Source organism: Leptidea sinapis, chromosome 33, assembly GCF_905404315.1.
Source record: "Leptidea sinapis chromosome 33, ilLepSina1.1, whole genome shotgun sequence".
NCBI lineage: Eukaryota > Metazoa > Arthropoda > Insecta > Lepidoptera > Pieridae > Leptidea > Leptidea sinapis.
In genome coordinates this window covers 1,117,069-1,131,828 of record NC_066297.1, presented here as the reverse complement: position 1 = coordinate 1,131,828, position 14,760 = coordinate 1,117,069, and the positions used below count along the sequence as shown (strand labels likewise).

The 14,760-nt window shown below is 40.4% G+C and overlaps 1 protein-coding gene across 6 annotated transcripts in view; it reads left to right on the top strand.

The window, feature by feature from the left end:
- LOC126974673 (facilitated trehalose transporter Tret1-like) overlaps nucleotides 1-14,760 on the top strand; it is a 46,346-nt gene that overhangs the window by 28,404 nt on the left and 3,182 nt on the right. The window contains exons 1-2 of one of the 6 annotated variants that reach the window (XM_050822226.1): nucleotides 11,462-11,524; nucleotides 12,314-12,449. The exons of 3 other annotated variants lie outside the window; for them this stretch is intronic. In XM_050822226.1, coding sequence (XP_050678183.1) covers nucleotides 11,489-11,524; nucleotides 12,314-12,449 — 172 coding nt within the window. In that variant the 5' untranslated portion in view covers nucleotides 11,462-11,488. Of the gene's footprint in view, nucleotides 1-11,461; nucleotides 11,525-12,313; nucleotides 12,450-12,498; nucleotides 12,727-14,760 lie in introns of those variants that run through there. 2 more of the 6 variants (XM_050822229.1, XM_050822230.1) reach the window with 2 other exon arrangements.

Sequence of the window (14,760 nt, the reverse complement as noted above, 5' to 3'; positions counted from 1 at the left end):
CAAAACTAACCATTTCTATCCGAGACTTTTAGCATGTTAGTAATGTCGAGGATAAAAAGGTTTTCTGGACGAGTTATAAACTCTACTTTTCATTTCTATTGCGAGGAAATTAAACAGTAGTATAACATTACATTTTTTAATTGATATTCAAAGTAAAATTAGTTCAGTTTCGAATACTGAAGGAAATTGTTTTTCCCGGCATATTAACGGTATTTTTCAGAATTTGTGAAGTTGACATATTGTGAGAAGATGGCATATTATTAGAAGATGTCTCTGACGAAATTTACAAAATTATCGTAAACTTTGAGATATTTTTCCCGAGACTTTGGCGGTAATATCTGTTGCACAACTCTCTGTGCATTAATTTCCATAAGCGTGCAAGGAGAGACTGCTAAATCCTCTTCTTCACTATACATTTTTAACAATTTTGGCAAATTTGAAGAAATTAATTAAAATAAACGCACGAAAAAACAAGACCCGTTTCCAGCCGCTTTTTTTTTAATCTTACGACATTGGTATTAGGATTGTTCTCCAGACCTATACAGCCTACTATTAAATTAATTTTGTAATACATATATTTTTTTATTAATTAAATAACCTACCGTATTTTAATTTAAATTTAAATATCTTTTTTGTCTTAAAAAACATATGAGGCCAATAAATTAAAGTAAATATTATAAAATAACAAATTCTATCTCTGAACTTATTATTGTGTTTGGCAGTACAGCTCATTTTCTTTGCCTTAATATAGATACATTTATGAGTAGATACGTTAATGCACTTGTGCACAAAAATCGATTTTTTGCAGCCTATATCGTGCACAAATAAGCAAGTTCAGGAGCATGAGAAGTGAAAAGTATATTTCTGTTCAATAAATTTGTGTATACTTTAGAATTCTAAAATGGAATTGTATTTACATTTTTAATGTGGTATATAAAAGCCAATGTTTGTACCTTCATAAGTTTTAGTTCTTTTTATATAGAGCATTGGTAACAAGACCATCAGCTCAAACCAAAATATAATAAACGAAGAATATTTAAATATTTTTTCGGTAAATTTGTACCTTTATCCATACTTTTTTTAACACAATCTGAATTATTTCTAAAAAACTACGACGAAACGAAAGCTTTCAAATTTTGATCAATAATAAACAATATTACTACCGTAAATAAACTTATATTACTATAGTAAATAAAATTTGGATTAATGCCAACTTATAGATAAAACACACGTTAATTTTCTGCTACTGAGTTGGTCTCTAATATCTATTCTACGCATCACGCGATAGCAGTACTTTTGAGAGTGCTCGATTGTGCGAAGCGTTGCTGTAGTTGGAACACTCAACGTTGAGCATTATGCCGCATAATGCGCTCTAGTGCTGTAATTGGAAAACAGTCATAGAAAGAGGTGTTGATTGCAGTTTTTGAAAAACTCAAACCTGACATCGCAAAGGCTATTTTTTCTTCCTGCCATTGATGACAATTCACGCATCAAATCATTCTATTGCAGCAACTTTGTCTTAAGCTGGCAGACCTGTGGCATTTCCCACAAAAATGCTAAGCAGTAGTGAACTCAACCACTCGGATATAGAGAAAGAAGCCTACGTCATAGTCACTTACAAAATTACATTAAAAAATGGGTCGAACAATACAGCTATTGATAGACCTTTAACCTTTAATGTCATGACATAGACATCCGCAACAACAAGTGTCAAGACATGCGTTGCCTGCCTTTAAGGTGGGAGTATGCTCTTTTCTTGAATTCTCCAAGTCGTATCGGGTCGTAAAGTAGTCGGGTCGGGTGTAATTGATTCCACTAAGTGGTGAGACAAATTTCAGTGCAAGCTCATCGTGAAAATTTTACTGACAGTGTTTTCTTCTTTTTGTTGTAGCTTTGGGTATAAATTTGAAAATTATTTAATTATTAGATAATATTAGCTCGTTTTCGTTATTCAAAATTGAATGCTTTTTAATTTCAAAGACTTTCTCTCTCTGTCTTCCAACTTCTTCATTTTTGGTTGGTCAAAACGGATATAGTGATTTGATTGGTTCACATACTACTTCTCTATTAATCAACAAGTTTTTGTGTCAATAATCGTTACTATGGTTACAATAGTGACTCTGTCTACACTGGCCTTCAAAAGTAAGTATCACACTTTTAAAATTGGGATAACGTTTTAAGTTCACAAGTTATACTTTCGAAATAAAAAGGACTCCAAAGAGAATTTAATTTTGTACATAAAAACTTTTTAGTCGGTAACCTTCTTTTAAGAATTGGCTGAAAAAAAACTTCAAAAACAAAAAAATTCCTTTTTCAAAGTGGACGTTTCCGAATTACAATTTTACCATTCATATTTTTCTTTCTGTTTTAAATTTTTTTCCAGATCGATGGGTCTTGTTTTAAAAATTTATGCTAAAAAGCACATAACATTTATTTATCATGCTTCTTTCAGTTGAAGAGTGTGCTAGGATCATGGCTTTTCTGGAACTAGGCATCAGTATGCGTCGCACTGCAAGAATGGTGGGTGTGACGGTACGAACGGTCCAGAAGGTAAAGCGAAGGTACGAAGAGACTGGACACCATCTGAGGAGACCTTGTAATGGCAGACCCAGATGTACCAGTGCCCAAGAAGATCGTTATATTATTTCCACTGTGTTAAGAAATCGCCACCAAAATGCAGTTGAAGTCCAGCAACAGCTACTTCAGACCCGGAGAGACTACATTAGTGACAGTGCAGTGATAAGAAGACTTGCTGAAGCAAATTTGAAACCCCGAAGACCAGCGAGTGGCCCAAAACTCGAGAGACAGCATCGAGTAGCGAGATTGCGATACGCCCGTGAACACATGCACTGGGATGAAGAAGAATGGTCAAGAATTTTGTTTGCAGATGAGTCTCGATTTTCCCTTTACACTTCTGATGGAAGGCGAAGTGTTTACAGGCGACCTGGTGAGCGATACCTTCAAGCCTGCATCTCAGAAAGAGTCCAAGACGGTGGAAGCGGTGTACATGTATGGGCTGGCATATCTTCAGAAGGTCGCACAGAGCTAGTAGTCATAGAAAATGGCACCCTCACTGGGCAAAGATATGCTCAAGAGATTCTCAATGAGTAGGCAGGGCCGTATTTAGCAAATATGGGTGATGGATCGATGCTGATGCATGATAATGCCCCACACACGGCTCATATCGTACAAGAGTATATTCAGGAGGTCGGTATCAGCGTGATGGCTTGGCCATCAAGAAGTCCTGATCTCAACCCGATTGAACACGCCTGGGTTGAGCTTGGGAGGCTAGTCAGAAATCGCAGACCACCACCTACTACCCTCAGGGCACTAAAGCAGGCCCTAGTAGAAGAATGGGAGAATATTCCCTAACATCGGCTCCGAAACCTAGTGTTCAGTATGCCAAACCGGTTCGAAGCTGTAATCAGAGCTCGAGGAGGCAATACCAGTTATTAAAAATTAAATAACATGTAATACATTTTAGTTGAATTTTTTTACACTATACTAAAAATGTCTATTTTCATTGTTTTATCTTTTTTAAGTTAAAAATGTTACTAATGTATAATTTTAGTTTCTAAGAATTAAAGCCTATAAAATTTGCAACAAAACGTTTTTAATCTTAAATCTCTACCTTCTATAGTTAAGAAAAAAAAATAATTTGAAAAGTGTGATACCTACTTTTGCAGGCCAGTGTATATATAGTATATATCTGAGTGTGAGTGGAGTGAAACGCTTACAGGACGAGGACTAACGTCTCGTCGGGTATCAAAAGAATGTGTGTTGTATCTAGGTTGGGGGCCGCTGGCCATCGTCAGAGTGATGAGTGCCAGTGGCTTGCGGCGGTTGACCGCGCCTACGCCTGCGAAGGCGCTGTGTGCGTGTCTGTGTCGGTGTTTGTGTGGGTGCCGCGTTCGCGATGGTGATGTCGTCATCAGGGTCTACCGTGACGTGCCTGGGACGCTTGCGTATGACAGTATGGGCCGTACGATGGTTTTGTACAGCGTCACTTTGTGTTTGAACGGAAGTTTGCTTCGCCCACATACAAGAGGATAAAGGCGACTGAGGACAAATCGGGCTCTGTTGCATACCGTATCGATATGTTTCTTGAAGTTCATATTGCTGTTGAACGTGACTCCTATGTATTTGTTATCCTTCACCCACGGTATGATTGTTTCATACAGTTTAATAACGTCGGTCGGACGTTTTTTAACGCGGATGCTATTCGCGTTACCGAAGAGTACCGCTGCACTCTTGGTGGGGTTCACTTCAATCCGCCATTTTCTGAACCAGTTGCCTAGTTCATCGACGGCGGCTTGAAGCACTTTAATGTTTCTGCTCAAAGTTGAGCGGTTCAAAAGAGCGGAGCCAAAGTAGAGTGCCGTATCGTTAGCGTACAGAGCGAGCTGGACATTCGGAAACTTGGGAATGTCGCTCGTGAAGAGCGAGAAAAGAGTGGGAGAGAGGACTGAACCCTGTGGCACGCCAGACCCCGATGGGTCTGGGTGAGGATAGGGTGCCCTCTACTTGATATCGGAAGGAGCGATCAGTAAGGTAAGCTCGTATGATGCGCACGAGCCTGTCTGGCACTCCCAGTTGATACAGCTTGAATACTAAGCCGTTGTGCCATACCTTGTCGAAGGCCTTCGCGACATCGAAAAACACGGCTGTGGCAGCGTAAACTTGACGCCGTATGAGAATGTACTCGGTGAGTCGGTGAGCCTGCTGGGGACACGACTGAGCGGTTCTGAATCCGAACTGCATGTCGGGTATCAGGTTAAGCTCCGCGATGTAATGATTAAGACGCGCGAGAATTAATCTTTCGTAAAGTTTCCCGATCGAGTTAATTAAGCTAATAGGCCTATAGCTACTCGGATTAGCTTTAGGTTTATTGGGTTTTGGGATTCCGATAGCAATGGAATCCTTCCATTGTTCGGGGAACGCGCTATTAGACAAGAAAATATTAAAAATGGTAACCAATAAAGTAATAAGAGTCGAGGGTAGGATTTTAAGAACCCTATTGTTTATAGTGTCGAGCCCCGGGGCCTTCTTGGAGTGAAACTCCTTAATAATTAGCTTCACCTCTTCGTAAGAGGTGGGTTTTATTTCATCGCCTGAAGGGCTCAGAGCGGAGCGACGTTCAACTTCACGATCAAATTCGTCAACTTGTGTCGGGTCGGCTGCTGCATTTGGAGAGCACTGACTCTCGAGACTGTCGGCGAGGCATTCAGCCTTCTCATCGTCATCGAGCGCCGGCTGCAGTCCCGGTCTACCCAAAGGAGGTATGACAGTGGGCGGCTCCTGTTTGAACGCGCGAGGCAGCTTCCAGAAAGCCACATGTGATTGCTAAAGGTTGCCGAGCAAGCGGTCCCAACGTACGCCGCGGAGTTCCGCAATACGTTCCCTTACCACCGACCTCGACCGACGGATACCTATCATAAACTCTAGTAGCTCTGTGCTTCTGCGTGAGTAAGTCCCTGGCCTCTGGTGGCAGGTTTAGGCGATGCGGTTGCATCGTCGGGACCTGCCTGGAGCAGGCCTTGATCCTGTTCTGGATGTGTGACGTCACATGAGAGATAGCACTGTGAGCCGTGTCAACCGAGTCGATGACGTCCGGTATAAGGTCAAGGTCTTAGGACTTGATGGTCCCGAGATCCTTTTCCAGCCGTTGCCAGTCGATCACTGTTTTCGTCGGTGGTTGAAAGTTAACCGGTGGGCCTAGATTTAGTACGACGGGCCGGTGGTCTGACTCTTATTCGTGAAAAACTTCGATTGAATTTACGTTTTTAAGTAACGCGATTGAGCGTTACGTTTTTAAGTAACGCAACGTCTAGTATGTCGGGTCGTTGCGCGACGATATCCGGATATCGTGTTGGTTCGTCAGGTGCTATTACTGAAAAGTTCAGCAGGTCTGTAAGAGAATCTAATAAAATCCGTGTCTATTTGTGGCTCTACTGTTCCAGCTGGAGTGTTTGGCGTTAAGATCGCCGCCCACTATGACTGCGGCCCCGTGGCCGAGTAATGCTTCGATATCTGTGTGTAATATTTGTTTGTTAGGCGGAAGATAAGTTGAAATAACAGTGATCGGCTGGTGATTCGCCATACTGACTCGGATGGCAGAGGCCTCGATGTTAGTGAGTACCGGATATGTATGCAGTGTAGAGACCTTTTAAAATAAATGAGGGTACCACCCATACGGGTGGTGCGATCATTCCTGACTAAGTTATAATTAGCGATACGCGGATCGCGTATACGTGGTTTTAGAAATGTCTCTTGCACTAAGAATAGGCCGGACGGGCGCGGGGGCCGTGGGAGTGGTGGGAGTAGCCTCCTTGGCAGCGTTGGCAGCCGGAGGAGACCTCGCCCAAGCGTTTGCCTTAGGAGGCGGCGCAGGTTTGAAGGTCGGAGTGAACTCCACCTTCTCTGCTCTGCCTTGCGGCTGGCGGCGCCCTGGGTGACGCTTGTGTTTGGGTGCCTTGGGACACCCGCGCTAGCTCGCGGGGTGCCCCTTCTCCCCGCACAAGACACAGTCCGGGGGCTCCGCGCGTTGCGCTGGTCGAGGGCACTCCGGCGTGCCGTGTTTGCCGAGGCACTTCACACACCTCGGGGTGTGCTCGCAGTTGCGCGCCGAGTGCCCGTATAATAGGCATCTGTGGCACTGACCGGGCCCCCCGCGGTTGCGAGGAGCTTCGGCCCGGATGCCCTGAAGGGAGCAAACCGATTTAATATTGAATATGTCCTTTCCTTCTTGCGTGAGGTCGAGGACGACGAGAACCATGTTGAATGGTTGTTTGGTGATGGTGCCGCGCATACGGTGCACCTCGTGTGCTGGGTATCCCTGCTCTTTGAGGTCCGACAGAATGTCGGCCTCGTCTATCTCTCTGGGGACGTTCCTAAGCACGACCCTCAGACGCTTCTCCTCAGGTAGGGCGTACGTGTGGAAACCCACACTCAGCTCTCTAAGAAGAGTTGTGAAGGCGCGGTGGTCCACTACCTCTTTAGTCTCTAATTTGATTAGAGATTGGTACGCTCTCGCCTGGAAGGAGAGCGTCTTCGGGATCTTATTTTTTATAACCAATCTCGGTCTCCTATAAAAATAGGAGGCGGTACATGTACCGTCGCGGACGCGGGCGCGGGAGTGGAGCCAGTCGTAGCCGCGGCTTTCTTAGCGGGCGTGTCATGGAGGGAAGGCGATTCGCGACCGCACTTCTTCATGCGACTAACGGTGATGAAGCCGTCAGTATCCGACGCAACGCTCGGCGCTCTCGACGGCAGAGCGGTATCCGGCTGGGCCGGTGCGGCAATGGAAGCCTGAGGGACTTCCGTGCGGTCGGGAGTGTCTACGGGGACCTTATGGGTCGCCTGGGCGTTAAAATATGCCTGTAGGACAGGCGGACGAGCTGATCTTAAGATCATTTTCCTCGGTTTAACCGAGGCCGCGGAGCTCGCGTCGGAAAGCATTCCGACGTCCAATTCAGATTCAGATTCATCCGACGACTTGTCGGATGCCGAGTTGCACTTTTTAGATTTTATGGCGGCCTCTACCGCCCTATCTTATCTGGTCCGCTATGAGCGGTGCCAGTTGGGCCATGAAGGCCTTGAGGGAACCCTCGTCGAGAACCACTGGTGCCCGAGTCAGGCAGAGGGGGAATATAATAATTAAGTGGACAACTATGGTATAGTTGTACACACACGGCACGAACTGCAACACACAAACACACACGATTAGCGTGCAGAATAGCGAAACACAAACACTGGTGCTAACTATCGCGATCGTAAAACCGGGTAATTAACACTGATAATAACAGCTACGTTCTACGAAGGAACGTAGCAGGTGCGAGACTCAAAGAGTCCCGAACAATAGCGCGCGATAACAATAGCTAGCTCAGGTAGCCTGAGCAGATAGTGCGATAACGCAGGTAATAAAATATTCGAAGTAGGACAGATAACGCGGCACTTGTGCTCACGTTGCCTGCCTGAATCGAACTCTATATATATGACGAGGAAAGAACCTCTGTATTGTTTTTAAAAGGTGTGACGTCATTACTGTTGTCATCACAATTGTGTGTTATCTTGCTGAAGATCACTCATTGGTTCTTCCAAAGAAAACTACACGAGTAAGTATTTTATTACTTTTGTTTATTCAACGGGCAGCGCGAGCGTGACGACGTCCCAGTCCATACTTCAAGCCAGCCCACATTCTAGCGCTGTCCAAAGCACAGGTCCGGCCACACATGGAGCATGCTGTCATCTCTGGTCTGGCGCACCCAGTATCAGCTCGATCCATTTGACCGCGTGCAACGAAGAGCAGCTCGAATTGTCGGTGCTTTGTGAACGGCTGGATCACTTGACGTTGCGTAGACACATCGCTTCATTGTGTGTACACTACTGCATTTATAATGTGGAGTGTTCCGATTCCTGCCGCCGAACCACACACCACAAGTTAGGATATCATCTCCACCATCTGGATGTGTGGCGGTCCTCCACAGTGCGGTTTTCGAGGAGCTTTCTTCCACGTACTACTAAGCTGTGGAATGAACTTCCATGTGCGGTCTTCCGGGACGATACGACATGGGTACCTTCAAAAAAAGCGCGTACACCTTCCTTCAAGGCCGGCAATGCTCCTGTGATTCCTCTGATGTTAGAAGAGAATGTGGGTGGCGGGGATCAACCAGGTGACCCGTACTTTCCATAAAAAAAAAATAGAACGTTTCTTTTTTTGGAGTATATCTCGCAAACGCATCGAAACAACTCATCATGGGTATGTGCTTTCAGTTCATGTAATTTTTTGTGTACTAAATATCTGCATGTAATTTGCATCAGCAAAGGATTGTTATTTTGTATTTATTTACGTCAAGGTGCGATACTATAATTATATTTCCTCCATATTTGCTAAAACGATTATAGTACGTATCATTCATTATGAATTAACTACGTAGTATAAGGTATTTTACCTACTTACTTTACTATGCGATTAGTTACCTATTTAAAGATATACGTGGCTTTTACACCATTCTTGAACCCTTACTTAGCACATTAAGAACATCACACAAGTAGTCGCATGGGGTCACATCTGACCCCAAAGCTATGAATGAAAATAAGATATGTTATATAAAAAAACATTTAATGGCTTATAGTAATTATAATAAAAATATAAAACATTACTCTCGCTTCTAATCATTGAAAAAATTAAACAACTTCTCAAGCTCTTGAATTTTTTTTATATAACTGACTGCTCGTGGCTATAGTCCTTAGCGCATAGTTGATCATTGCAGCCGACACCTCCTTTCGTATTATTTGGTACTTTAGATCATTTCACTTTTGGTTTCCACCATTTCCTTGACTATGTCTACATAGACACCAGTTACCCTCCGATGATCCAGAAACATTTAGGCTATTTTGCTCTCGGTAACTGAGATCCAACTCAGTTACCGATTCATGGCCATATGTACAGGTATATCATTTGCAATTACATCTTATGAGATAGAACCCGCGACATCTTGCTCTTCATCCGACATCTCTTACAGCCATTGCCATATTTGTCTTTCTCGATCCATAATGACAACTAAAAGAGAAAAAATACTTAAATGTTAGTATGCAACACAAATTTACACTATAATAAGTCAAAATAATAAATATAAAATTGAAAAAAAAAAACACAGAAATGTTAACTAACCTTTTGCCAAAAATGTTAAGTAATTGGTCGCATGGGGTCTGCACACAAGAAAACAGCGACGAGTGCGTGTGACCACGCGCGGAGGTAGGTACCTAGAAAGACCACTGCCGTGGTCTAAACACTCAAACATATTTTTTTTTTCGATAAAAAATCGTCTTGACCCTATGCGCCTAATTATGGGTTAAATAAGGATAACTCTGTAGGTAACTACCCACCATAGGCAGTAAAGTTCATGCAAACGAGCGCTACCTTCTTACCAACCTAACCTAACAATCGAGAAAACAGTTTTTCTCTGAATCTGGGATTCGGATGTGATTGAAAATAAAATTATTTTATACTAACATATTTTATCGAGACACATGAATATTTGTGAGTTGCTCAGGCTCCAGGCTCCAAACAATGCTGGTCAATCTCCTTTTCCCACTGATTCCAGGGAACAACTAATTGCGGCCTTGTCTTGAACACACTTCCACTATCTGAAGAGAAGAAAGTATGTTCTGCTTAGATTTGGTTCGTTCCTGAATCCCATATAGTGCAGATATTTATTTATTTATAGGACAACGAGTAGTTGTTACATTCTAATACGCTTAAAATATATCAAATATGAGCAAATAATGAGTTGAATGTACAACAAATTAAGGTGTCACAACATGCACAGTCTTTGCTTCCGTGACACCAAGAAAAGAATAATATAAAATAAAACAAAAATTATAATCATTTGGCGCCTAACAATCTCGTAATATTTTGTTTAAACGCAGGTAAAGAATGTTTAAAAATATCTACTTCACCACAGATGGAGTTATAAGTTCTTGATAGACGTGGTATGGGAGAAAATTGCTTAAGGTTAGTTTTGGCAAATGGCTGATGGAACAGGTCGGCTCCGACCTGCGCACGCCTTGGTACTCGGCGGGGAACTCGTATGCTGATGAATGCACGAGTGTGCAGTGAGCTGATTTCTAATTATTTTGTATAAAAATATTAGATCTAGCATTTGTCGTCGAACAGAAAGACTTTTCAAGTTAAAGTGTCTCAATTTATCCAAGTACGATGGCAATTGCTTATGTACCCCACAAGAAAAGGCAAGGTGCCATAAGAACCGTTTTTGAATGCGTTCAACTCATAATAATTGATGAATGTTGTATTGAGGTGACCAAACAATGCTACAGTATTCTAGATTACTGCGCACACAAGCATTGTACAGGGTTACTTTAGTTGTTTAATGGCGGTTTACAGTTACGTAACTGTAAACAATTTATCATAATAAAGCCTAGCATTTTTGAAGATTTATTAATAACATTATCAATATGAGGCAGAAACTTTAATTTCTTATCGAAAAAAACCCCTACGTCTCTAATATCAGTTTTATCCTCTAGAACTAAACCATTTATACTATATCGAGTTCTGAGTATATCGCGGTTGCGCGTGAAAGTAAAAGAGTAACATTTACTTGTGTTCAATATCATTTTATTACTATCACACCATTTGTATATTGCATTAAGAATTTCTTGAAGAAGATATGCATGAACTGCAGTGCATTTTGATATCCATGTATTTGTCTTATCATTTACCACTTTTATTTATTATAACGGCCCATATTTATTTAAAATTTCAATACATCAAAGTTGTTAGTTGGTGTTGTAAGTTGTTGTTGAACAAGCTAGTTTAAATAACCTCAAAATTTACTATACATCAACATATCGATAAAAAATACCACTAAATAATATTTAAATTATTCACTTTTTGATTAAAAGTAAATTTATTGATAACAGCTTGTTGATAGTTGTTCAGTTCAGTCCTAGTTGTGTTGTGTACAAAATGGCCTGTTATAAGGATGTTTACTATTGGCGTCAGGTACATAACAATTAAAATATTTAATATTACTACCGATTTTGGAAAAACTTTATTAAAACGTATAATTTAAGCGATATCCAAGGTGAAAAGATGTTAATTACTTTTGCGATGTCTGCTTGCCATAAGTAGGTAGTATTTCATAAAATAGGAAATCAAAAAGCCGCACATTACCTGTCAAGGATACGAATGTTAGAACATACAGGTCCACGTGTTTCACATATATAAGGGACGTGTACAGGACGCAGCCAAGCTGTTGCGATTTCGCTTCCGCTATGGTTTGATATACGAAAAGAATTCAATAATTAGTGAGAATAAGGTGCAAATTCTTTGGAAGCCAAAAGTTTTTATAAATATAAGTCTTATGTTTTTCAGAGCATCTGGTGTTAAGTGGATAAAACTGAATTGCGCACGGAATTAAAAAAATTTGTACGAATAAAGTTAATGCAGATTTACAGGATAATTTAAGCTAATTTTGTAATTGTCCCGGTTTTTTCGTTCATATGACTGCAATTCGAGATACAGGATTTGAAATATTTGAGCATCCTCCCTTACCTGACCTAGCCTCTAGCGATATCTTTGTATTTCCAATATTGAATGATCATTTTAAAAGACAGGATGAAGAGTATTTTAAGAAATGAAATTGCAGTTTAGAAAAATAAAATTCAAGTAAATAATGCTAAAAGGCGACTTACGACACAATGTACATAAATTATAGAGATTTCGTTCCGTAGTGATGATATAAACATAAAAATAAAAAATAAAAATACTAACTAGTAATACAATTTTCAGATCCTGGTATTCATCAGCATGGGTCTCCATAAGATGGGTATAGGATTTCAATTAAGTTTCCCTGCAGCCTTAAACGCAGCGTTGTTATCTAATACAACCGATATAACAGCAACTCCTGACCAAGTTTCGTCGCTAAGTAAGTCCCGGATATTTTAGAAAAGGATTGAATGCATAGACGAATGATTGTCATATACCATAGTAAGGCTGTATTTATTGCTCTGAATAACCTTCATCTCAAACGATTGAATGCAAGGACGAATGATTGTCATACAAAACATAGTAAGGCTGTATTGATTCCGCTCAAGAATTTTCATCTCAGCGCTAACCTACGAGTGTTATCAATCCCTGGAAAGGATCGCCTTTGAGAACCGGAAGACTCTACAATGGATTAAGGGACACAGGAGTTTTTTTAGGTAACGCTCCTTCTTGTGATCATCCTTCAGATGTCACTAGTCAATTAGATTATACCTACAGTGGTATATCCTAGCGGATAACCCTAAGCGTCGGTAGCGTTTTTTACCGCCCAAGAGAGGTCGCCTCCGATGATGACTTAGCGGGCACTTGCCCAATGCCAACCTCAGGTGGTGTTAAGTTGGTAGGCACTTAGGTTCTTGTTAGTCCCACATAACCAACGCAGCCGGCTGTTTTGGTATGCAAAAAACATTCACCACGTCCCTCCCGTCGTTATCCCGGTAGGTAGTTTTTTCTCCTTGTCTGAGTGGAAAGAAAAGGTAACGATATAGCGAATAAACTTGCTAAGCAGTGTAGGAGATACAGAAAATAATCACTTTCACTGCATGAAATAAGGATCACACTGGCTTTCATCGGGAGGCGACTTTAGTTTCAATAGTTGATATTAGCGGGTCGGCAAAAAAAAGGATTTTAAATTACTTTTTGAACGTCAAAAATACCACTCATTCGAAATTTTATGCCTCAGACCTGAGAAGAACAGTCACAAGAAACTTAACGGGCTTAAATAATCTGAGGGCGATCGCTACTAGGGTGTCGTGTCATTATTTAATAAAGTTATTTATGTAATAGCAACCTTTACCACATAAAAGTTCATCTTTTTGAATTTCATAACACATTTTTTTTTGTTTTTGGGATTACGTTGTAACAGAATATTATGCTGTATTTAAATCGCCCAACAAAACTTAATAACTCTTACTTACTTAATATCGACTTAATAACTCGACATCGAATGTTGGCCTGACATTTTTATATTTGTTCTTAGTGTTAATATTATGATTAAAACAGGTTCCAGAAAAAAATTAAATGTGTAAAGTATGAATATACATAAAATTATCAAGAGTGTACTGAGAGGCTATTCGATTAAAAAAAGCCCTCTTCTACAGTACAAAGATAGTATTAATATCGGGTGCATTGCCCCATATTAATATTTATATCTTTATTATACCCCATAGTAACCATTGGCTATAATACTATAAAAAAAACTAATATGAACTAGTCGCGCCGTATTTACGTCATTGTCTTATCTCTTTAACCGCGCATGCTGCAGATAGAAGTATAGTAGTCAATGACGTTCTATACATAACAAATCACCTCGTATAAAAACAAAGCTGAAAAACATGCCACAAATTACACTATAATAAGCTGCCACTGCTATATCTGTTCATTGCCCAATTTACTCAAGTTGTTTATAATATTATTGGTCCATAAGCAGCAATGTAATAGTTATTTATGCAACTGTTGTGTACTAAGGGGCATTAAAACACGAATGTGGGTTTATCATACGAAGCGAAACCGAATGTGATATTATGATCACATGAGTGTTTTAATACCTAATTATCAACAGTTGCATGTAAGACTTTATCTACATCCAGAATTTCAATCCTCTAAAAGATTCTGAAACAGTTAGCTTATTGTCAACATTAAAACAGCCAGTCCTAGTAGTAACCTGATATCATTAATTATTGATTATATATACAAAAAAACTAAGTTTAAATGGAAGAATTATTTATTTTTAGTACTAATTTACATTTTGTATAGTGCAATTATTAAAACTTGAATATTATGCTCCTTTGCAGCGTTTAAAATATCTGGCGGTGTGCTGTCAAAACTTGAATCGCTCATTTTTGTAAACAAAACAAAAAAATATCGAAGAAAAATGTCGGGGATTCGAATAACCTACATTTTTTTACGGTGCGCGACGTTCTGGTAGTGTAAAACGCGTGTAAACGAAAATATTCTTTTTTTGAAATTCATACGGATACCACGCGTCTGTTGAAACTCTTTGCACATGAAGGGATCGAAAAAAAACAAAGGAGTGTTGTTATGAAATTCAGTACAACATTACAACACTCGTTTGGATGATGTAATGATTATAAGAACATTGGGTGTTTTAATGTTGGCAATAAGCTAACTGTTTAAGAATCTTTAATAGAGCATTTAAAGCATGAGTGTCGATAAATATTTATTCAATTCAG